Source organism: Mus caroli, unplaced genomic scaffold, assembly GCF_978045245.1.
Source record: "Mus caroli unplaced genomic scaffold, Mus_caroli_1 scaffold_8, whole genome shotgun sequence".
Taxonomy (NCBI): domain Eukaryota; kingdom Metazoa; phylum Chordata; class Mammalia; order Rodentia; family Muridae; genus Mus; species Mus caroli.
Window position 1 is genome coordinate 141697898 of NW_028227263.1, and position 22571 is coordinate 141720468.

Genomic DNA, 22571 nt, shown 5'->3' on the forward strand with positions numbered 1-22571 from the left:
AAGATCAAGACTTTCTCTTCATTCCAACCATGGAAAGAAGTAATGCTGGACGGTACCGCTGCTCTTATCAGAATGGGAGTGACTGGTCTCTCCCAAGTGACCAGCTTGAGCTAATTGCTACAGGTAACTGGACAGGGGAGGGGCACAGTACTGTTGATCTTGGGGCTTTGTGATCCTGGGCTTCAGTTCTGCACTTGGGAAATATGAAAGTGGGCGCACGGTGAATGATAGACAATAACTCCTAATCCCTGGGTGCTGGAGTTAGAATGAAACAAATGGTCTTGATTACTGAATTTAGAGGTTGGTGTCTTCAAAACAGCCATTAATCAAGACAAATAACATTCTACTGCAGTACAAAAAACTTAAAAATTTATTCTTGGAGAATTTCATGCCTGTAAACAATGAAATATAATCCTACCTTTGCCTACTTCCTACTTCCAACTCCCCTGCCATCCCTTTTAACACATCCCCTTCTCAACTTCATGACCTTAAAAAGTCTTACTATGACGAGTTAGTGATGCCAATCTGTGCACCTGTGTTTGGGGGCATCACAGAAAAAGATTTCCCTTTCTTCAGCAGCTATTAGCTGTCAGCAATTCCTCAGGGAGGCCCTCCTCTCTCCAATATTAAACTGGCTTGATCTTGTATAGGTAGCCACAGCTTCTGTGAGATCATGTTTGCAAAGCTTGGGTCGTGCACTGAGGATGTCATTTTGTATATCTTCTCCATGCTTTTAAGCTTTTTCTGCTTCCTCTTCATCAATGTTTCTTGAGCCTTAGAAGGCATTTGCTCAAATGTCTTGAGCTTGTCCTTTGTATCTTCTCCTTCTCCTCCTCCTCCTTTCCTTCTTCTTCTTCTTCTTCTTCTTCTTCTTCTTCTTCTTCTTCTTCTTCTTCTTCTTCTTCTTCTTCTTCTTCTTCTTCTTCTTCTTCTTCTTCTTCTTCTTCTTCCTCTTCTTCCTCTTCTTCCTCTTCTCCCTCTTCTTCCTCTTCTTCCTCTTCTTCCTCTTCATCCTCTTCTTCTCCTCCCTCCTCCTCCTCCTCCTTCTTCTTCTTTCTCTTCTTCCTCTTCTCCTCCTCCTCCCCCTTCCTTCCCCCCTCCTTCCCCCCTCCTCCTTCTCCTCCTCCTCCTCCTCCTCCTCCTCCTCCTCCTCCTCCTTCTTCTTCTTCTTCTTCTTCTTCTTCTTTTTCTTCTCCATTCCATTCATTTACATCTCAAATAATATCCAACTTCCTGGTTACCCACAAGTCTCCCCCCCCATCCTACAACCTCCTTCTCCTCCCTCCCCTTTGCCTCTATGAGGATGCTCTCACACCTACCCATACTCTCCTTCCTTACCCCTACAGCATCACCCTAAGCTGGGGCATCAAACCTCCACAGGACAAAGGGCTTCCCCTCTCACTTATGTCAGACAAGGCCATCCTCTGCTACATGTGTAGCTGGAGCCATGGATCCCTCCCTGTACACTCCTAGGTTGGTGGTCTAGTTCCTGTGGGTATTTTGTTCTCCCTTCTGAGAAGGATTGGAGCACCCACACTTTGGTCTTTCTTCTTTTTTTTTTTTTTTTTTTTTTTTTTTTTTTTTTTTTTTTTTTTGGCTTTTCGAGACAGGGTTTCTCTGTGTAGTCGTGGCTGTCCTGGAACTCACTCTGTAGCCCAGGCTGGCCTCGAACTCAGAAATCCGCCTGCCTCTGCCTCCCGAGTGCTGGGATTAAAGGCGTGCGCCACCACGCCCGGCCTTGGTCTTTCTTCTTGATCTTCATGTGATCTGTGAATTGTATCCTGGGTATTCTGAGCTTTTGGGCTAATATCCACTTATCAGTGGAGTGCATACCATGTGTGTTCTTTTGTGATCACTCAGGATGATATTTTCGAGTTCCATCCACTTGCTTCCAAATTTCAAAATGTCATTGTTTTTAATAGCTGAATACTATTCCATTGTGTAAATGTACCACATTTCTGTATCCATTCCTCTGTTGAAAGACATCTGGGTTCTTTCCAGCTTCTGGCTATTATAAATAAGGCTGCTACGAACATAGTGGAGCATGTATCCTTGTTATATGTTGGAGCATGCCAGGTGTTGTGGCAGGTTTAGAGTATCACTTGTGATCCTGGATGTGTCAGACTACCTAGGGAGTCAAGCTGCAACTGGAGTGTGGGCTGAGTTTGTTGAAAACTAGAGCAGAGGCTCTTCTCCCAGTCCTGGTCCAAACCAGAAGGCGACCTTTATATATTCTAAGAGTCTTAAGCAAGCACAGAAATGCTTCATCTCCCCAGCCTGTTTCCTGTCTTTAATAGAGTTTTCTTTCTTCCCAGGTGTGTATGCTAAACCCTCACTCTCAGCTCATCCCAGTTCAGCAGTCCCTCAAGGCAGGGATGTGACTCTGAAGTGCCAGAGCCCATACAGTTTTGATGAATTTGTTCTATACAAAGAAGGGGATACTGGGCCTTATAAGAGACCTGAGAAATGGTACCGGGCCAATTTCCCCATCATCACCGTGACTGCTGCTCACAGTGGGACGTACCGGTGTTTCAGCTTCTCCAGCTCATTTCCATACCTGTGGTCAGCCCCGAGTGACCCTCTAGTGCTTGTGGTTACTGGTAAGTGGGTTCAGATTCAAGATGTTTTTTAACATATGTGAAAATTTAAAGGGAGTCAGAGGTGTGGGCAAGGAGAACCTCTGGCTCCAATCATCTTTGAAGGTGTATTAGTGACCTATAGATGCTATAACAACACAAATTCATTACCTTAACATTGTAAAAGTCTCAAATCTGTAAAAGATCTCACTTTTTATAAAATAAAGCTGTCAATCACTGCAGTTCCAACCACAAGGCTAAAGCATAAAACTGACCAAAGGAATGTAAAAAGAAAACAAACATTTTTAGCCTCTCAAATGATTAAGTACTAATAAACATGAAAAAGTGTTCCATATCACACTAGCACCATAGAAATGCAGATTAAAAGGATTTTTGACAATCAAGCTTATCCCACACAGAATTGTGGTTGTCAAGAAAACAAATTACAAATGCTGGTTAGAACGTGGACAAAAATGAGCCATTATTCATGGTCTCCGGGAATATAAAACAGTCCAAACACTATGGGATCCAAAATAGAGTTTATTTAGAAAACTAAAATTGTATACCTCACATATGTATATTTATATATCACAGGGACATACACCACTGTTTATTGTAATACTGTTCACAACAGCTAAGTTATGGAACCAATGAAAAGTAAATGTAGTTCTTAACCAGAGGGAACTTTTTGACCATAAGGATGAATATAATTATGAATATGTAGGAATGGGTATAGCTGGAGGTAAACATTTTAAATTAAGTCAGAATCAGAAAGACAAATATAATTTTTTCTTTCATTTGTGTCTCATAGATTTTATATGGATACATACAATCATATATTTATACACAGCAAGAAACCTGAAAGAAAACTATCTAGGGCATTAGTCCTGAACCTGTGGATCAATAACTCTTTTACTAAAGGTTACCATTGAAAAATAGATATTTACATTATAATTCATAACTGTAGCAAAATTGCAATTATGAAGTAGCAACAAAATAATTTTATGGTTGGAGGTCACCACAATATGAGGAACTGTATTAAAGGGTCACAGCATTGGGAAGGTTGAGAACCACTACTCTAAGGGATGCAAGGGACTAATGGGAGGGAGACAGAGCAGGGAGAACCTGTTCAAAGTACTGCATATACATATATGTATGCATGCATAAGCATATACATATATGTATATACACACAAAATGGCCTAACATAATTCATTATAATAAAGTAAACAATTAAGGAAGGGCAACACAATAAGTTACAAAGATCTGTGGTATATAAAAAAATTAAATAAAACAAAATGCCTGGTTGAGATTTTACTAGCAGAATGTCTTTTGTTTCCATATTTCTTTAGAAAACTTTTGGTCTATCAGCTTTTAGTTTACCTGGACCAGAAGGTCATTCTTCAGTAACAAAATCCTGAGAAAGAGGACCAGGGGGTCAGAGGATAAAGGGGATCGAAGATAGGGAAGATAAGAAACTTTGGGATTGGGAGGTGCTGCACATGCTATGACTTTTGTCAATCAAGCTTATTAAGAAGTACATACAATACCTAATATACTATTTTCAGGGAAGCAATGGAAAGTCAGCAGAAATTATTATACTATGGGATAAAGTCAGTAGGAGGCTGTCCAAGCAATGTTGTACAAGGGGAACACGGTTATCAACAGGAGCATGGCAGAGCAGCCTTGTGACTGGAATCGCTAGTTTCTTCAGAGCAAAATTTAAGTTCCAGGGAACTGAACCTTGACTCTCCCAAGGTCCTGGCCCCAGTCTTGAGCAAGGATAAAGAACTAGGCTCTTTTTGTTCTTTCATCAGGGCCTTTGAGGAAGCCTTGAATCCATCCAGCTCTCTACGGTTTGCTATTGTATAAAGTTTATTGAGAAACAACTTAAAAGAGGAAGGATTTATTTGGTTTACACTTTCAGAGGCTTCCATTCATGGTAGTCTGCTTCAGTGTTCCTGGGTTAGAGGTAAGGCAGAAAAACTTCAGGGCAGAAAGATATCATAGAGTAAGGTCACTGAACTCATGGCAGCCAGGAAGAATTATCATAGGAAGGGACTAAGTCAAGATATGCTTGTGACCGACATCCCCCAACCATGCTGCACCCTCTACAACTTCCCCTACCACCTGATAGTATAGTCAAAATTTGAATCCATCAATAGGTTAATCCATTAATTGTGTCCTTTTTGATGTTTTTGGAAATGCTCTTATAGACACATCTATAGGTGTGCATTTCTACTTTCTTAGGCATTTATCAATCGAAAAAGTTGATAGCCAAGAACTATCACCCTTATTGTAAAAATATAATAGTATAGGTACCTGTAAAGTAAGATCTGAAGGTTTTTCTTCTTTGACCCTCTAAACCTCAATGAATTCATAGATTTTGTGCTTTAACAGTTTTACTATCTACGACTCTATAGAAATAGCTGTCTGAACAAAAATGATTAGTTCTCTAAGAAAAAAAGAAAATAAACATATTAAAGATTATGAGGCAGATGATCAGGATGCCTGCTGTGAGATAGTATCTTCTTGATATGACGGGGAAGCTGTTACCATGAATCTCAATGCTGTGGTTGCCTAAACAAGACCTGAATAATGACAACCCCACTTGACATTGCCAACTCGTTGAAATCTCACAAGGCCCCACCTCTAGATGAAGAGCTATAGGCAATTAGTGGCTGTTTAGAGAGAGAGAGAGAGAGAATTAGTTTTCCCCGGGAACAAACTCCTGATAGATTATTCAATCTCAGATGGAAATCCGTAAACACATGTACATCTGAGAAAAATTAAATGGAATCAGCTTACATTTTTATATGCATAACAATAATGAACAAGTCATGAATTTGAGGTGGAATAGGGAAAATTGGGGAGGGGAAAGTACAGGTTAGAAATGGCAAAACACATGAAACTCAAGAAGAACGAAGACCAAAGTATGTACACTTTGCCCCTTCTTAGAATTGGGAACAAAACACCCATGGAAGGAGTTACAGAGACAAAGTTTGGAGCTGAGACAAAAGGATGGACCATCTAGAGACTGCCATATCCAGGGATCCATCCCATAATCAGCCTCCAAACGCTGACACCATTGCATACACTAGCAAGATTTTGCTGATAGCACGCTGATATAGCTGTCTCTAGTGAGACTACGCTGGGGCCTAGCAAACACAGAAGTGGATGCTCACAGTCAGCTATTGGATGGATCACAGGGCCCCCAATGGAGGAGCTAGAGAAAATACCCAAGGAGCTAAAGGGATCTGCAACCCTATAGGTGGAACAAAAATATGAATTAACCAGTACCCCAGAGCTCTTGACTCTAGCTGCATATGTATCAAAAGATGGCCTAGTCGGCCATCACTGGAAAGAGAGGCCCATTGGACTTGCAAACTTTATATGCCCCAGTACAGGGGAACACCAGGGCCAAAAAGTGGGAGTGGGTGGGTAGGAGAGTGGTGGGGGAGGGTATGGGGGAATTTTGGGATAACATTGGAAATGTAAATGAGGAAAAAACCTAATTAAAAAAAAGAAATGATATTAAGTACAGTACCTATATATGAAATTCTCAAAAGATTAAATGAAAAGTAAATGATATATGACACAGCAACAATTATTTTGGGCTCATGATTTGCTGGGTTGGTTCCTTTTGCTTTTGTCTTCACAGTATTTTGATTTTTTCTATCTTTAAAATTTTATTTTTAAAATCATGGTCTTATGTATCTCAGGCTGTTATGAATTTATTATGTTCAAATGAAGGAGAATAACCTTGGACTTCTGGTTACCGGGACTACAGGCTTGAGCTGCTATGTGGTTTATGTGGCAGGGATGGAGCCCAGGGCTTTGTGCATACTAAGCAAGCACTATCCCAGCTGAGTTACATCTTCAATCTACTTTAAGACTTGCAATTTTGATTTTCCGGTAGAATAGAAACTAGAAAACATTATTTAAACACTGAAAGTCTGAAATGCTATGTACTATAAGAATAATGAGTGAAATGTATCTCAGTGGAAGGGCACATACTCAGCATGCACAAGGCACCCAGGTTCAATGTCAAGTACCTAAAACAAAAATGAATAAATTTTACTTACTTAATAAATAATAAATAAAATATAATTATGAAATATACAATATAATAGACATAATTATATAATAACAAATACTAAAAAGGACTATCATATTCTCTTTTACTCCAAAACTCAGAATACTGTATACTGTTTTCAGTCTTTTGTTTTCCAATTTTTTATTAGGTATTTTCTTCATTTACATTTCAAATGCTATCCTGAAAGTCCCCAATAGCCACCCCGCTCCCTTACCCACCCACTTGCACTTCTTGGCCCTGGCGTTCCCCTGTACTGGGGTATATAAAGTTTGCAAGACCAAGGGGCCTCTCTTCCCAATGATAGCTGACTAGGACATCTTCTGCTACATATGCAGCTAGAGACACGAGCTCTGGGGGTACTGGTTAGTTCATATTGTTGTTCCACCTATAGGGTTGCAGACCCATTCAGCTCCGTGGGTACTTTCTCTAGCTCCTCCATTGGGGGCCCAGCGTTCCATCCAATAGCTGACTGTGAGCATCTACTTCTGTGTTTGACAGGCACCAGCATAGCCTCACAAGAGACAGTTAAATCAGGGTCCTTTCAGCAAAATATTGCTGGCATATGCAATGCTGTCTGCATTTGGAGGCTGATATGGGATGGATCCCCGGGAGTGGCAGTCTCTAGATGGTCCATCCTTTCATCTCAGATCCAAACTTTGTCTCTGTAATTCCTTCCATGGGTGTTTTGTTCCCAATTCTAAGAAGGAATGAAGTATCCACACTTCGGTCTTCCTTCTTCTTGAGTTTCATGTATTTTGTAAATTGTATCTTGGGTATTCTAAGTTTCTGGGCTAATATCCACTTATCGGTGAGTACATACCATGTGAGTTCTTTTGTGATTGGATTACCTCACTCAGGTTGATACCCTCCAGATCCATCTATTTGCCTAGGAATTTCATAAATTCATTCTTTTTAATAGGTGAGTAGTACTGCATTGTGTAAATATACCACATTTTCTGTATCCATTCCTTTGTTGAGGGACATCTGAGTTCTTTCCAGCTTCTGGCTAATATAAATAAGGCAGCTATGAACATAGTGGAGCATGTGTCCTTATTACCAGTTGGAACATCTTCCGGATATATGCCCAGGAGAGGTATTGCAGGATCCTCTGGTAATACTACGTGCAATTTTCTGAGGAACCGCCAGACTGATTTCCAGAGTGGTTGTACAAGCTTGCAATCCCACCAGCAATGGAGGAGTGTTCCTCTTTCTCCACATCCTCGCCAGCATCTGCTGTCACCTGAATTTTTCATCTTAGCCATTCTGACTGGTGTAAGGTGGAATCTCAGGGTTGTTTTGATTTGCATTTCCCTGATAATTAAGGATGTTGAACATTTTTTCAGGTGCTTCTCAGCCATTTGGTATTCCTCAGGTGAGAATTCTTTGTTTAGTTCTGAGCCCCATTTTTTAATGGGGTTATTTGATTTTCTGGAGTCCACCTTTTTGAGTTCTTTATATATATTGGATATTAGTCCCCTATCTGATTTAAGATTGGTAAAGATCCTTCCCCAATCTGTTGGTGGCCTTTTTGTCTTATTGACAGTGTCTTTTGCCTTACAGAAGCTTTGAAATTTTATGAGGTCCCATTTGTCGATTCTCGATCTTACAGCACAAGCCATTGCTGTTCTATTCAGGAAAATTTCCCCTGTAGCCATATCTTCAAGGTTTCCCTCACTTTCTCCTCTATAAGTTTTAGTGTCTCTGGTTTTATGTGGAGTTCCTTGATCCACTTAGACTTGAGCTTAGTACAAGAAGGTAAGAATGAATCGATTCACATTCTTCTACATGATAACTGCCAGTTGTGCCAGCCCCATTTGTTGAAATTGCTGTCTTTTTTCCACTGGATGGTTTTTGCTCCCTTGTCGAAGATCAAGTGACCATAGGTGTGTGGGTTCATTTCTGGGTCTTCAATTCTATTCCATTGGTCTACCTGTCTGTCGCTATACCAGTACCATGCAGTTTTTATCACAATTGCTCTGTAGTACAGCCTTAGGTCAGGCATGGTGATTCCACCAGAGGTTCTTTTATCCTTGAGGAGAGTTTTTACTATCCTAGGTTTTTTATTATTCCAGATGAATTTGCAAATTGCCCTTTCTAATTCATTGAAGAATTGAGTTGGAATTTTGATGGGGATTGCAGTGAATCTGTAGATTGCTTTTGATTAGATAGCCATTTTTACTATATTGATCCTGCCAATCCATGAGCATGGGAGATCTTTCCATCTTCTGAGATCTTCTTTGATTTCTTTCTTCAGAAACTTGAAGTTCTTACCATACAGATCTTTCACTTCCTTAGTTAGAGTCACTAAGGTATTTTATATTATTTGTGACTATTATGAAGGGTGTGTTTCCCTAATTTCTTTCTAAGCCTGTTTATCCTTTGTGTAGAGAAAGGCCATTGACTTGTTTGAGTTAATTTTATATCCAGCTACTTCACTGAACCTATTTATCAGTTTTAGGAGTTCTGTGGTGGAATTTCCAGGGTCACTTATATATATTGTCATATCAGTTTCAAATAGTGATATTTTGACTTCTTCCTTTCCAATTTGTATCCCCTTGACCTCCTTTTGTTGTCGAATTGCTTCAAGTACTATATTGATTAGATAGGGAGAAAGTGGGCAGCCTTGTCTAGTCCCTCATTTTAGTGGGATTGCTTCCAGCTTCTCACCATTTACTTTGATGTTGGCTACTGGTTTGCTGTATATTGCTTTTATTATGTTTAGGTGTGGGCGTTGAATTCCTGATCTTTCCAAGACTTTCATCATGAATGGGTGTTGGATTTTGAGAAATGCTTTCTCAGCATCTAAGGATATGATTATGTGTTTTTTGTATTTGAGTTTGTTTATATAGTGGATTATGTTGATGGATTTCCATATATTAAACCATCCCTGCATCCCTGGGATGAAGCCTACTTGGTCAGGATGGATGATTGTTTTGATGTGTTCTTGGATTTGGTTAGCGATAATTTTATTGAGTATTTTTGCATCGATATTCATAAGAGAAATTTGTCTGAAGTTTTCTATCTTTGTTGGGTCTTTATGTGGTTTAGGTATCAGAGTAATTGTGGCTTCGTAGAATGAATTGGGTAGAGTACCTTGATTCTATTTTGTGGAATAGTTTGAGAAGAACTGGAATTAGATCTTCTTTGAAGGTGTGATAGAACTCTGCACTAAACCCATCTGGTCCTGGCCTTTTTTTGGTTGGGAGACTATTAATGACTGCTTCTATTTCTTTAGGGGATATATGACTGTTTAGATCATTAACTTGATTCCGAGTTAGCTTTAATACCTGGTATCTGTCTAGAAATTTGTCCATTTCATCCAGGTTTTCAAGTTTTGTGGAGTATAGCCTTTTGTAGAAGGATCTGATGGTGTTTTGGATTTCTTCAGGATCTGTTGTTATGTTTTCCTTTTCATTCCTGATTTTGCTAATTAGGATGCTGTCCCAGTGCCCTCTAGTGGGTCTATCCTGTTGATTTTCTTGTTGATATCTTGTTGATTATCTATCTTGTTGATTTTCTCAAAGAACCAGCTCCTCATTTGGTTGATTCTTTGAATAGTTCTTTGTTTCCACTTGGTTAATTTTGCCCCTGAATTTGATTATTTCCTGCAGTCTACTCCTCTTGGGTGAATTTGCTTCCTTTTGTTCTAGAGCTTTTAGGTGTTTTGTCAAGCTGCTAGTGTGTGCTCTCTCTAGTTTCTTTTTGGAGGCACTTAAGAGCTATGAGTTTTCCTCTTATGACTGCCTTCATTGTGTCCCATAAGTTTGGGAATGTTGTGGCTTCAGTTTCATTAAACTCTAAAATGTCTTTAATTTCTTTCTTTATTTCTTCCTTGACCAAGGTACCATTGAGGAGAGCGTTGTTCAGTTTCCACGTGAATGTTTGCTTTCTATCATTTATGTTGTTATGAAGATCAACCTTAGTCCGTGGTGATCAGATAGAATGCATGGGATAATTTCAATATTTTTGTATCTGTTAAGGCCTGTTTTGTTACCAATTTTATTGTCAGTTTTGAAGAAGGTATGAGGTGCTGAGAAGAAGGTAAATCCTTTTGTTTTAGGATAAAATGTTCTGTAGATATCTGTTAGATCCATTTGTTTCATAACTTCTGTTAGTTTCACTGTGTCCCTGTTTAGTTTCTGTTTCCAGAATCTGTCCATTGATGAAAATGGGGTGTTGAAGCCTGCCAATATTATTGTGTGAGGTACAATGTGTGCTTTGAGCTTTACTAAAGTTTCTTTAATGAATGTGGCTGCCCTTGCATTTGGACCATAGACATTCAGAATTGAGAGTTCCTCTTGGAAGATTTTACCTTTGATGAGTATGAAGTGCCCCTCCTTGTCTTTTTTGATGACTTTGGGTTGGAAGTCGATATTATTCGATATTAGAATGGCCTCTCCAGCTTGTTTCTTCAGACTGTTTGCTTGGAAAATTGTTTTCCAGCCTTTAACTCTGAGGTAGTGTCTGTCTTTTTCCCTGAGATGGGTTTCCTGTAAGCAGCAAAATGTTGGGTTCTATTTGTGTAGCTAGTCTGTTAGTCTATGTCTTTTTATTGGGAAATTGAGTCCATTGACATTAAGAGATATTAAGGAAAAGTAATTGTTGCTTCCTATTATTTTTGTTGTTAGAGTTAGCATTCTGTTCTTGTGGCTGTCTTCTTTTAGGTTTGTTGAAGGATTCATTTTTTGCTTTTTCTAGGGCGTAGTTTTCCTCCTTGTATTGTTTTTTTTTCTGTTATTATCCTTTAAGGGCTGGATTTGTGGAAAGATATTGTGTGAATTTGGTTTTGTCATGGAATTCTTTGGTTTCTCCAACTATGGTAATTGAGAGTTTGGCTGGGTATAGTAGCCTGGGCTGGCATTTGTGTCTTCTTAGTGTTTGTATAACATCTGTTCAGGATCTTCTGGCTTTCATAGCCTTTGGTGAGAAGTCTGGAGTAATTCTAATAGGCCTGCCTTTATATGTTATTTAACCATTTCCCCTTGCTGCTTTTAATATTTTGTCTTTATTTAGTGCATTTGTTGTTCTGATTATTATGTGTCGGGAGGAATTTCTTTTCTGGTCCAGTCTATTTGGAGTTCTGTAGGCTTCTTGTATGTTCATGGGCATCTCTTTCTTTAGGTATGGAAAGTTTTCTTCTATAATTTTGTTGAAGATATTTGCTGGTCCTTTATGTTGGAAATCTTCATTCTCATCTACTCCTATTATCCATAGGTTTGGTCTCCTTTTTTCCTGGATTTCCTGGATGTTTTGAGTTAGGATCTATTTGCATTTTGCATTTTCTTTGATTGTTTTGTCCATGTTCCCTATGCAATCTTCTGCACCTGAGATTCTTTCTTTTTTTTTTCTTTTTCTTTTTTTAAAATTAGGTAATTTCCTCAATTACATTTCCAATGCTATCCAAAAAGTCCCCAATACACTACCACCCCCCAGTCCCCCACCCACCCACCCCCACCCCTTGGCCCTGGCATTCCCCTGTACTGGGGCATATAAAGTTGGCAAGTCCAATGGGCCTGTCTTTCCAGTGATGGCTTACTAGGCCATCTTTTGATACAAATGCAGCTAGAAACAAGAGCTCTGGGGTACAGGTTAGTTCATAATAATGATCCACTTATGGGGTTGCAGTTCCCTTTAGCTCCTTGGGTACTTTCTCTAGCTCCTCCATTGGGGGCCCTGTGATCCATCCAATAGCTGACTGTGAGCATCCACTTCTGTGTTTGCTAGGCCCCGGCATTGTCTCACAAGAGACAGCTATATCTGGGTCCTTTCAGCAAAATCTTGCTAGTGTATGCAATGGTGTCAGCGTTTGGAAGCTGATTATGGGATGGATCCCTGGATATGGCAGTCTTTAGATGGTCCATCCTTTCTTCACAGCTCCAAACTTTGTCTCTGTAACTCCTTCCATGGGTGTTTTGTTCCCAATTCTAAGAAGGGACATAGTGTCCACACTTTGGTCTTCGTTTTTCTTGAGTTTCATGCGTTTAACAAATTGTATCTTATATCTTGGGTATCCTAAGTTTTTGGGCTAATACCCACTTATCAGTGAGTACATATTGTGTGAGTTCCTTTGTGAATATGTTACCTCACTCAGAATGATGCCCTCCAGATCCATCCATTTGCCTAGGAATTTCATAAATTCATTCCTTTTAATAGCTGAGTAGTACTCCATTGTGTAAATGTACCACATTTTCTGTATCCATTCCTCTGTTGAGGGGCATCTGGGTTCTTTCCAGCTTCTGGCTATTATAAATAAGGCTGCTATGAACATAGTGGAGCATGTGTCCTTCTTACCGGTTTGGACATCTTCTGGATATATGCCCAGGAAAGGTATTGCTGGGTCCTCTGGTAGTATTATGTCCAATTTTCTGAGGAACTGCCAAACTGATTTCCAGAGTGGTTGTACCAGCTTGCAATCCCACCAACAATGAAGGAGTGTTCCTCTTTCTCCACATCCTCGCCAGCATCTGCTGTCACCTGAATTTTTCATCTTAGCCATTCTGACTGGTGTGAGGTGGAATCTCAGGGTTGTTTTGAGTTGCATTTCCCTGATGATTAAGGATGTTGAACATTTTTTCAGGTGCTTCTCTGCCATTCGGTATTCCTCAGGTGAGAATTCTTTGTTCAGTTCTGAGCCCCATTTTTTAACGGGGTTATTTGATTTCCTGGAGTCCACCTTCTTGAGTTCCTTATATATATTGGATATTAGTCCCCTATCTGATTTAGGATAGGTAGAGATCCTTTCCCAATTTGTTGGTGGTCTTTTTGTCTTATTGACAGTGTCTTTTGCCTTGCAGAAACTTTGCAACTTTATGAGATCCCATTTATCGATTCTCGATCTTACTGCGCAAGCCTTTGCTGTTCTATTCAGGAATTTTTCCCCTGTACCCACATCTTCGAGGCTTTTCCCTACTTTCTCCTCTATAAGTTTCAGTGTCTCTGGTTTTATGTGGAGTTCCTTAATCCACTTAGATTTGACCTTGGTACAAGGAGATATGAATGGATCAATTCGCATTCTTCTACATGATAACCGCCAGTTGTGTCAGCACCATTTGCTGAAAATGCTGTCTTTTTTCCACTGGATGGTTTTTGCTCCCTTGTCAAAGATCAAGTGACCATAGGTATGTGGGTTGATCTCAGGGTCTTCAATTCTGTTCCATTGGTCTACTTGTCTGTCGTTATACCAGTACCATGCAGTTTTTATCACAATTGCTCTGTAGTACAGCTTTAGGTCAGGCATGGTGATTCCTCCAGAGGTTCTTTTATCCTTGAGAAGAGTTTTTGCTATCCTAGGTTTTTTGTTGTTCCAGATGAATTTGCAGATTGCCCTTTCCAATTCGTTGAAGAATTGAGTTTGAATTTTGATGGGGATTGCATTGAATCTGTAGATTGCTTTTGGCAAGATAGCCATTTTTACAATGTTGATCCTGCCAATCCATGAGCATGGGAGGTTTTTCCATCTTCTGAGATCTTCTTTAATTTCTTTCTTCAGGGACTTGAAGTTCTTGTCATACAGATCTTTCACTTCCTTAGTTAGAGTCACGCCAAGGTATTTTATATTGTTTGTGACTATTGAGAAGTGTGTTGTTTCCCTAATTTCCTTCTCTGCTTGTTTATCCTTTGTGTACAGAAAGGCCATTGACTTGCTTGAGTTAATTTTATATCCGGCTACTTCACCGAAGCTATTTATCAGGCTTAGGAGTTCTCTGGTGGAATTTTTAGGGTCACTTATGTATACTATCATATCATCTGCAAAAAGCGATATTTTGACTTCTTTTCCGATTTGTATCCCCTTGATCTTTTTTTGTTGTCTAATTGCTCTGGCTAGGACTTCAAGTACAATGTTGAATAGGTAGGGAGAGAGTGGGCAGCCTTGTCTAGTCCCTGATTTTAGTGGGATTGCTTCCATCTTTTCACCATTTACTTTGATGTTGGCTACTGGTTTGCTGTATATTGCTTTTATCATGGTTAGGTGTGGGCCTTGAATTCCTGATCTTTCCAAGACTTTTATCATGAATGGGTGTTGGATTTTGTCAAATGCTTTTTCAGCATCTAACGAGATGATCATGTGGTTTTTGTCTTTGAGTTTGTTTATATAATGGATTACATTGATGGATTTTCGTATATTGAACCATCCTTGCATCCCTGGGATGAAACCTACTTGGTCAGGATGGATGATTGTTTTGATGTGTTCTTGAATTCGGTTAGCGAGAACTTTATTGAGGATTTTTGCATCAATATTCATAAGGGAAATTGGTCTGAGGTTCTCTATTTTTGTTGGGTCTTTATGTGGTTTAGGTATCAGAGTAATTGTGGCTTCATAGAATGAGTTGGGTAGAGAACCTTCTGTTTCTATTTTGTGGAATAGTTTGTGAAGAACTGGGATTAGATCTTCTTTGAAGGTTTGATAGAACTCTGCACTAAACCCATCTGGTCCTGGGCTTTTCTTGGTTGGGAGACTATTAATGACTGCTTCTATTTCTTTAGGGGATATGGGACTGTTGAGATCATTAACCTGATCTTGATTTAACTTTGATACCAGGTATCTGTCTAGAAACTTGTCCATTTCATCCAGGTTCTCCAGTTTTGTTGAGTATAGCCTTTTGTAGAAGGATCTGATGGTGTTTTGGATTTCTTCAGGGTCTGTTGTTATGTCTCCCTTTTCATTTCTGATTTTGTTAATTAGAATACTTTCCCTATGCCCTCTAGTGAGTCTGGCTAAGGGTTTATCTATCTTGTTGATTTTCTCAAAGAACCAGCTCCTTGATTGGTTGATTATTTGAATTGTTCTTCTTGAAACCTACTTGGTCAGGATGGATGATTGTTTTGATGTGTTCTTGAATTCGGTTAGCGAGAACTTTATTGAGGACTTTTGCATCAATATTCATAAGGGAAATTGGTCTGAAGTTCTCTATTTTTGTTGGGTCTTTATGTGGTTTAGGTATCAGAGTAATTGTGGCTTCATAGAATGAGTTGGAGATTCTTTTTTCCATCTCTTGAATTCTGTTGCTGATACTTGCATCTATGGATCCAGATTTCTTTCCTAGGATTTCTATCTCCAGAGTTGTCTCCCTTTGGGTTTTATTTATTGTTTCTACTTCCAGTTTTAGATCCTCTATGTTTTTTTTTCAATTTCATCACCTGTTTGGTAGTGTTTTCCTGTAACTCTCTAAAGCATTTTTGTGTTTCCTCTTTAAAGGCTTCTAGCTGTTTACCTGTGTTTTCCTGTATTTCCTTAAAGTCCTCCATCAACATCATGAGAAATGACTTTAGATCTATGTCTTGCTTTTCTGCTTTAGATCCAGGACTTGCTATGGTGGGAGAGTTTGGTTCTGATGATGCCAATTAACCTTTGTTTCTGTTGCTTCTGTTCTTACACTTGCCTCCTGCCATCTGATTATCTCAAGTATTTGCTGTCCTCAATATATCTGATTGGAGTCCCTCCTTCCGATAATTCCAGTTAATTCAGGACTCCTCAGAGTCTACCTTTCTCTGTGATCCTTTGCTTGTGGGCTCCTGTGAACCTGAGATTCTGGGTGTGTCAGAGTTCTTGGCAGTCAAGTTTCTCTGAGACCCTGAAATACTGGTTTGACCAAGCTCCTTTTATCCTGGGATCCTGTTGTCAAAGATACTGGGTGTGTTACAGTGCCTGGAAGTGGTGTCTCCTTTGAGGAGCGTGGAGCTGTCTAGCCAGTGGTCCTAAGATCGTGTGGAGAGTCCTCTAGAGACTGTGGGGGTGTCCACCGACTCTGTGCCCAAGGTGATCCAGTGCTGGCACCAACTAGAAGGGACTTGTGCCCCTGGTCAGGCCAGTTTTTTGCTTCCCTAATGCTGTCTCAGGTCCCGAGAGATTGGATTGGAACAGAAGTTGAGTTCCATACACAAGTGCTCCTAAGATTGTGTGGAGAGTCCTCTAGGGACTGGAGGGGGGGGGTGTCCACCGACTCTGTGCACAAGGTGACCCAGTGCTGGCGCCGACCAGAAGGGTTGTTTTCAGTCTTTCTCTCACCTCCCATTGCATACTTCCTCGAATCTGTGATTCCTGATGCATTCTGAAACTTTTCCCATGGTTCTCATCTCCACATCTAATTCCTGGGGACAAGCACCAGGGAAGTGACAAATGACAAGTGAGGGTATTGGAGACAAGAGTCCAGGGAAGACAAAGGTAGGAAAGCAGTTGTAGAGTACCAGGGAGCTTTTCCAGTCACTCAGCAGTGGAAACTTCTTCATATTCACTTGCTTTGTGAGAAAATCAAGTCACAGAAATGTTTCATTATTTTCTTACAACCCATAGTTAACCCATAGAGTACTGACTTCTCTCCTTTTCTGATTTCTCAGGACTCTCTGTCACTCCCAGCCAGGTACCCATGGAAGAATCATTTCCTGTGACAGGTGAGTTCATTAAATTCTTGTGGCTGGGGAATAAAGTTCTACTACAAATGTGTCTGAAAATACAGTCCCTGTCTTCAAGCAGTATACTCACAGGCTTAATAGGTTCAAGAAACATTTTGGTACAAACAATAGAAAGCTTCATGTGAAGACATTGTACTTAGGAGGGAAGAAGACTCCTAAAGTACAAGCTAATAACTGGTTCTTTCGTGACACTTGTTTAAAACTGAGATACAATCCATATACCATGTGTCCAATAAGATGGTTTTAACTAGACAAATACAAGCCAACCAACCAACCAACCAACCAATCAACCAACAAGTCAGCAACCACTCAACCAAGTAATCAATCAGGACAAGCACTGGAAAGATTTAGAGCTTATCTTAGTTTGGGTTTTATTGCTATGAAGAGACACCATGACCACGGCAACTCTTACAAAGAAAAACATTTTATTGGGGCTGGCTCACAGTTTCAGAGGTCTAGATCATTATTGTCATGGTGGGAAGCATGGTGTCATGCAGGCAGACATGGTGCTGGAGAAGGAGCCGAGAGTTCTACATCTTGATCCATAGACAACAGAAGGAGATTGTGTGCCAAACTAGGTGTAGCTTGAGCATAGGAGACCTCAAAGCCCACTCCCATAATGATATACTTTCTCCACTAAGGCCACAGCTACTTCAACAAGGCCACAGCTCCTAATAGTGCCACTCTCCATGGGTCAAGCATTCAAACACATGAGTCTATGGGGGTCATACCTATTAAAACCACCCCAGAGTTTTCTGCATTGTATCTACTACATATGATTTGAAAACTAGTCGTGCATTCTCTCAGAAGTTAAATAGTTATCCTATGACCCAGTGATTCTGAAACTCTTGTGCTAGTACTAAATACAAATTAAAAACCTAAAAGAAAAGAAAATTGAAAACTTACTGTCTTAGCTACTTTTTTTATTGCTGTGATAAGACACCATGACCAATGTAACTTATAGAAGAAAACGTTTACTGGGCCTTACAGTTTCAGAGGGTGAGTTTATGACCATCATGGTGTGAAGCATGGTAGCAGACAGGCAGGCATGAAACTGTACCTGTAACTGAGAGCTTGCATTGTGAACAACAGTGAGAGAGAGAGAGAGAGAGAGAGAGAGAGAGAGAGAGAGAGAGAGAGAGAGAGAGAGAGAGAGAGAGAGAGAGAGAGATTCTCCAACAAGGCCACACCTTCTAATCCTTTCCAAACACTTTTACCAACTGGGGAACAGTCATTCAAATATTTGAGCCTATGGGGGGCATTCCCATTCAAACTCCTACACTTTTGTCCATACAGGTTCTCATATGTAGATGTTTATAACACCTCCATTCATATCAGCCCCAAAGTGGAAACAACTTAAAACTTATATCAGTTGAAAAATGGTCCAATTCTTTGAGGCCACTGGGCACTAAATACAGGGCTTTTTGAATTTATTAACCACAGTAGTTGGACAATATGTGCCAGATGAAGGCTTTAGAGAAATCAGGTGTCTCAGAAGGGATCTGAAGTGTGGGAGCACTTGGGATGAACTATCATTATTCTATTTCCTTATAAAATTCTTGTTTGAAACTCTTAGAATCCTCCAGGAGACCTTCCATCTTACCCACAAACAAAATATCTACAACTGGTGAGTAAGTAGATATTTAAAGCTCAATACAAAAGCGGCAAGAGGATGGGTTTCTCTGTCCTACCAGCAAAGTCTATCTATAGCCATTTTTCATTGAATCATAATTTCATGTACCCTTGGCTGGCCTGAAATCCATTATACAGCAGAGGAGACATCAAAGCCCACTCCCATAGTGATACATAATGACCTTGAACTGTTCCTCTGTTTGTACCTCTTGTGTACTGGAATTACAGGCATTTGGCACCATATTCAGCTTATGTTGTGCACAGGATCAAACTTAGGGCTCAATGCATGCCAGTCAAGCACTTTACATTGAGTTATCTTTCTGGTCCCTATTTATATTATAACATTTTTATGGCAGGCTACCACTGTGTAACCCTGGCTGACTTCAACTTGCTATGTAGATCAGGTGACCCCAGAATCAGAAATATTCACTAGAGTCTGCTTTCCAATTGCTGGGCACTAGCACCCCTGGACCTATTTATGTTTATATACATAGCCAAAATGCGATTTTATATCATTCTTATTTATTTAATTTTTTTACATGCAATATGCTTTGATCATACTCTTTCCTCTTTGCAATTCCTCTCAGATCATCCAAATTTTCATCAAAACCTGTCCTATGAAGGTCAAGTGTGAAGTTTTTCAGTTGCAGCATTTTGTTAGTGCTTAGAAATATCAAAAATTTTTAGTATTCCATATTTTGGACTTTTAGTATCAATGCCAAGTATGCACTATTATTTATAAGTCAACTCATTGTATGGTAGTACCAATTCCACTGGACAGATGGGAAAATGGACTCACAGATGTTGAAATACTTCCGAGAGATTTCCTTATATAAATGTTAGTCTGGGCAGTCATAACTGGGCAGCCTGACTCTGTGGATGGTGTAATGGCTATTTTTGTGTCAACTTGACACAGCTGGAGTTATCACAGAGAAAGGAGCTTCAGTTGGGAAAGTGCCTCCATGAGATCCAACTGTAAGGCATTTTCTCAACTAGTGATCAAGGGGGAAAGGCCCCTTGTGGGTGGGACCATCTCTGGCTGGTAATCTTGGTTCTATAAGAGAGCAGGCTGAGCAAGACAGGGGAAGCAAGCCAGTAAAGAACATCCTCCATGGCCTCTGCATCAGCTCCTGCTTCCTGACCTGCTTGAGTTCCAGTCCTGACTTCCTTGGTGATGAACAGCAGTATGGAAGTGTAAGCTGAATAAATCCTTTCCTCCTCACTGACTTCTTGGTCATGATGTTTGTGCAGGAATAGAAACCCTGACTAAGACAGATGGTGTTCATAAATGTCATGGCTTCTGCTTCACAAGCATGTGAGCACGTGTGTCTGCCTCCAGTAGGGAGAAGTCTTCATTTGTTTATACTTGGTCCTCTTTTTCATTCTTAGAAAAGCCTATGAATATCACTGCCTCTCCAGAGGGGCTGAGCCCTCCATTTGGTAAGTGATCTTGTCCATATCCACTTCCTTTGTATCCAATTTCTTCATGCAGACTATTTTCCCTTTACATGGAGTCTATAGAGCTATAATTTTGCAGCCTTGTGCATAAAATGTTAAGGGAATTACAATATTAATATAGGAGTTCAGAATTTGTTGAGAAAATTTAATGAGGCAGTTGAAATTTTCCAAATAGTTAAATAAGGACATTCCTCATCTCCCTCACTCTCTTACAGCTATTTTATTTTATTTCATTTACTTTTGTTTTGTTTTTAATTTTTTATTGGTTATTTTGTTTATTTACATTTCAAATGTTATCCTCCTTCCCTGTTTACTCTCCGATAACTCCCATCCCATCCTCCTCCCCTTACCACTCCTGTCCACCTTGCCTCCACAGGAGTGCTTCCCCACCCACCAGCCCACTCCTGTCCCACTGCCCTAGCATTCCCTTATGCTGGGGCATCAAGTCTTCACAGGACCAAGGGCCTCCCCTTCCTTTCATGCCAGATAAGGCCATCTTCTGCTACATATGTAGCTGGAGCTATGGGTCCTTCCATGTGTATTCTTTGGTTGGTGGTTTAGTCCCTGGGAGCTATTGGGGGTCTGGTTGGTTGATATTGTTGCTCTTGGTTGATACTGTTGTTCATCCTATGTTTGTTGTTGCAAATCCCTTCAGCTCCTTCAGTTCTTCTCCCAAATCCTCCTTTGGGGTCCCCCTGCTCAGTTTGACAGTTGGCTGCAAGCATCCCCATCTGTATCGGTAGGGCTTTGGCAGAACCTTTCAGGAGACATCCATATCAGGCTCCTGTCAGCAAGCATTTCTTGGCATAAGCAACAGTGTCTGGGTTTGGTGGCTGCATATGGGATGGATCCCCAGGTGGGGCAAGTTATCTTTTTAGAAATAAGTCAGTAGTATAACAAGGTGTTGATTGTGTTAGAGGAGAGATTGTATTGGGATTCAGGAAAGGATCTCTTAGAGCATCTCTGTACAGAGAATTGGACTTATTCTGTTCTGACCCCTGTTGGTGATGGTGGGGGTGATCATTGTAACTGATGGAGGTGAATAGAATCTCAAATCATGAATATGGAATCGGGTGTGGAGATGAGCCTTTTAACATCTGTTGTCAACTTTCTTTCCTTTAGGTTTTGCTCATCAGCACTATGCCAAGGGGAATCTGGTCCGGATATGCCTTGGTGCCACGATTATAATAATTTTGTTGGGGCTTCTAGCAGAGGATTGGCACAGTCGGAAGAAATGCCTGCAACACAGGATGAGAGCTGTGCAAAGGCCACTACCACCCCTCCCACTGGCCTAGAAATAACTTGGTTTTAAGCAGAGGGATTGATCTGACATACATTCACAACCATGGACATCACCACTAGAGCCACAGACATGGACATACTCAAGAGTGGGGAGGTTATATAAAAAATGAGTGTGGAGAATAAATATGAGGCAGAGCCAACAAGGTAGGATGGTGGGTCATGGGCTTTCTTGGTGCTCAATCAAGAGTTGAGCCAATGTCTACTTTGTTCTAAGAACTCCACATGGGATGAAAAAGTCTCTTTTCTGATCTTGCACATTGTAGGTAACATAATAGATCTATGCCTTTCTTCAACCTTCTCTAACATGGAGTCAAGATTAATTTAGAAAATACCTGCCTTTCACAGCTGACCTGTTCCATTATTTGTGCACAAAATCTTGTTCTCTAATAGTCTGTGTTCCTCTGATAGTCCATGGCTTTAGCCTTTACCCTAACTTCATCTTAGGTCACAGTTGGACATGTCTACTTTTTAGAAAGGAAAATGTATCCCCCAGAAAGTGGGGTAGGGTATTACTTTTTATTAGTATATAATCAATATGATCAGCATAATCTTGTTTTTGTTTATAGTAGATATATTTCAAGATTTGAAATGGGTGCCTAAAACTATAGGAAGTACAAAATCCTTGTACCCATCATGTTTTTTCATACATATATACATATATTTTTGCATTTTAAGGCCTTTAAAATAAGAGGTATCTGACTAGAATGTCTACGACAGTTGATCTGACAAACAAAATGGCTATTACATATTCATGAACAGGCAGGCAGTGTATAAACATCCACAAGGTTATTTTACTTTCTGAAATGTAATAGTGTAGGATGCTATAAAATTTTTTATTTCTATAATTTTCCCATTTAATACTTTCTTTTTTTTAAAACAACCTTTTTATTTTAGGTTTATTTATTTGCTGTATATCAATACACTGTAGCTGTTTTCAGACACACCAGAAGAGGGCATCGGATCCCATCACACATGGTTGTGAGCCACCATGTGGCTTCTGGGAATTGAACTCAGGACCTCTGGAAGAGCAGTCAGTGCTCTTAACCCCTAAACCATCTCTCCAGCTCTCCACTTAATATTTTCAACCTAAGGTTGATT

At 40.1% G+C, this 22571-nt stretch overlaps 1 protein-coding gene across 2 annotated transcripts in view; it reads left to right on the forward strand.

Annotated features, from left to right (window-relative positions):
- LOC110299054 (platelet glycoprotein VI) overlaps positions 1-21466 on the forward strand; it is a 25351-nt gene extending 3885 nt beyond the window's left edge. The window contains exons 3-8 of one of the 2 annotated variants that reach the window (XM_021168650.2): positions 1-123; positions 2316-2600; positions 17007-17060; positions 18658-18708; positions 20103-20153; positions 21294-21466. The exon at positions 1-123 is cut by the window's left edge and continues 135 nt beyond it. In XM_021168650.2, the coding sequence (XP_021024309.2) occupies positions 1-123; positions 2316-2600; positions 17007-17060; positions 18658-18708; positions 20103-20153; positions 21294-21466 (737 nt within the window). The remainder of the gene's footprint in view (positions 124-2315; positions 2601-17006; positions 17061-18657; positions 18709-20102; positions 20154-21293) is intronic. The other variant, XM_021168651.2, reaches the window with a different exon arrangement.
- The last annotated feature ends 1105 nt before the right edge of the window (positions 21467-22571 follow it).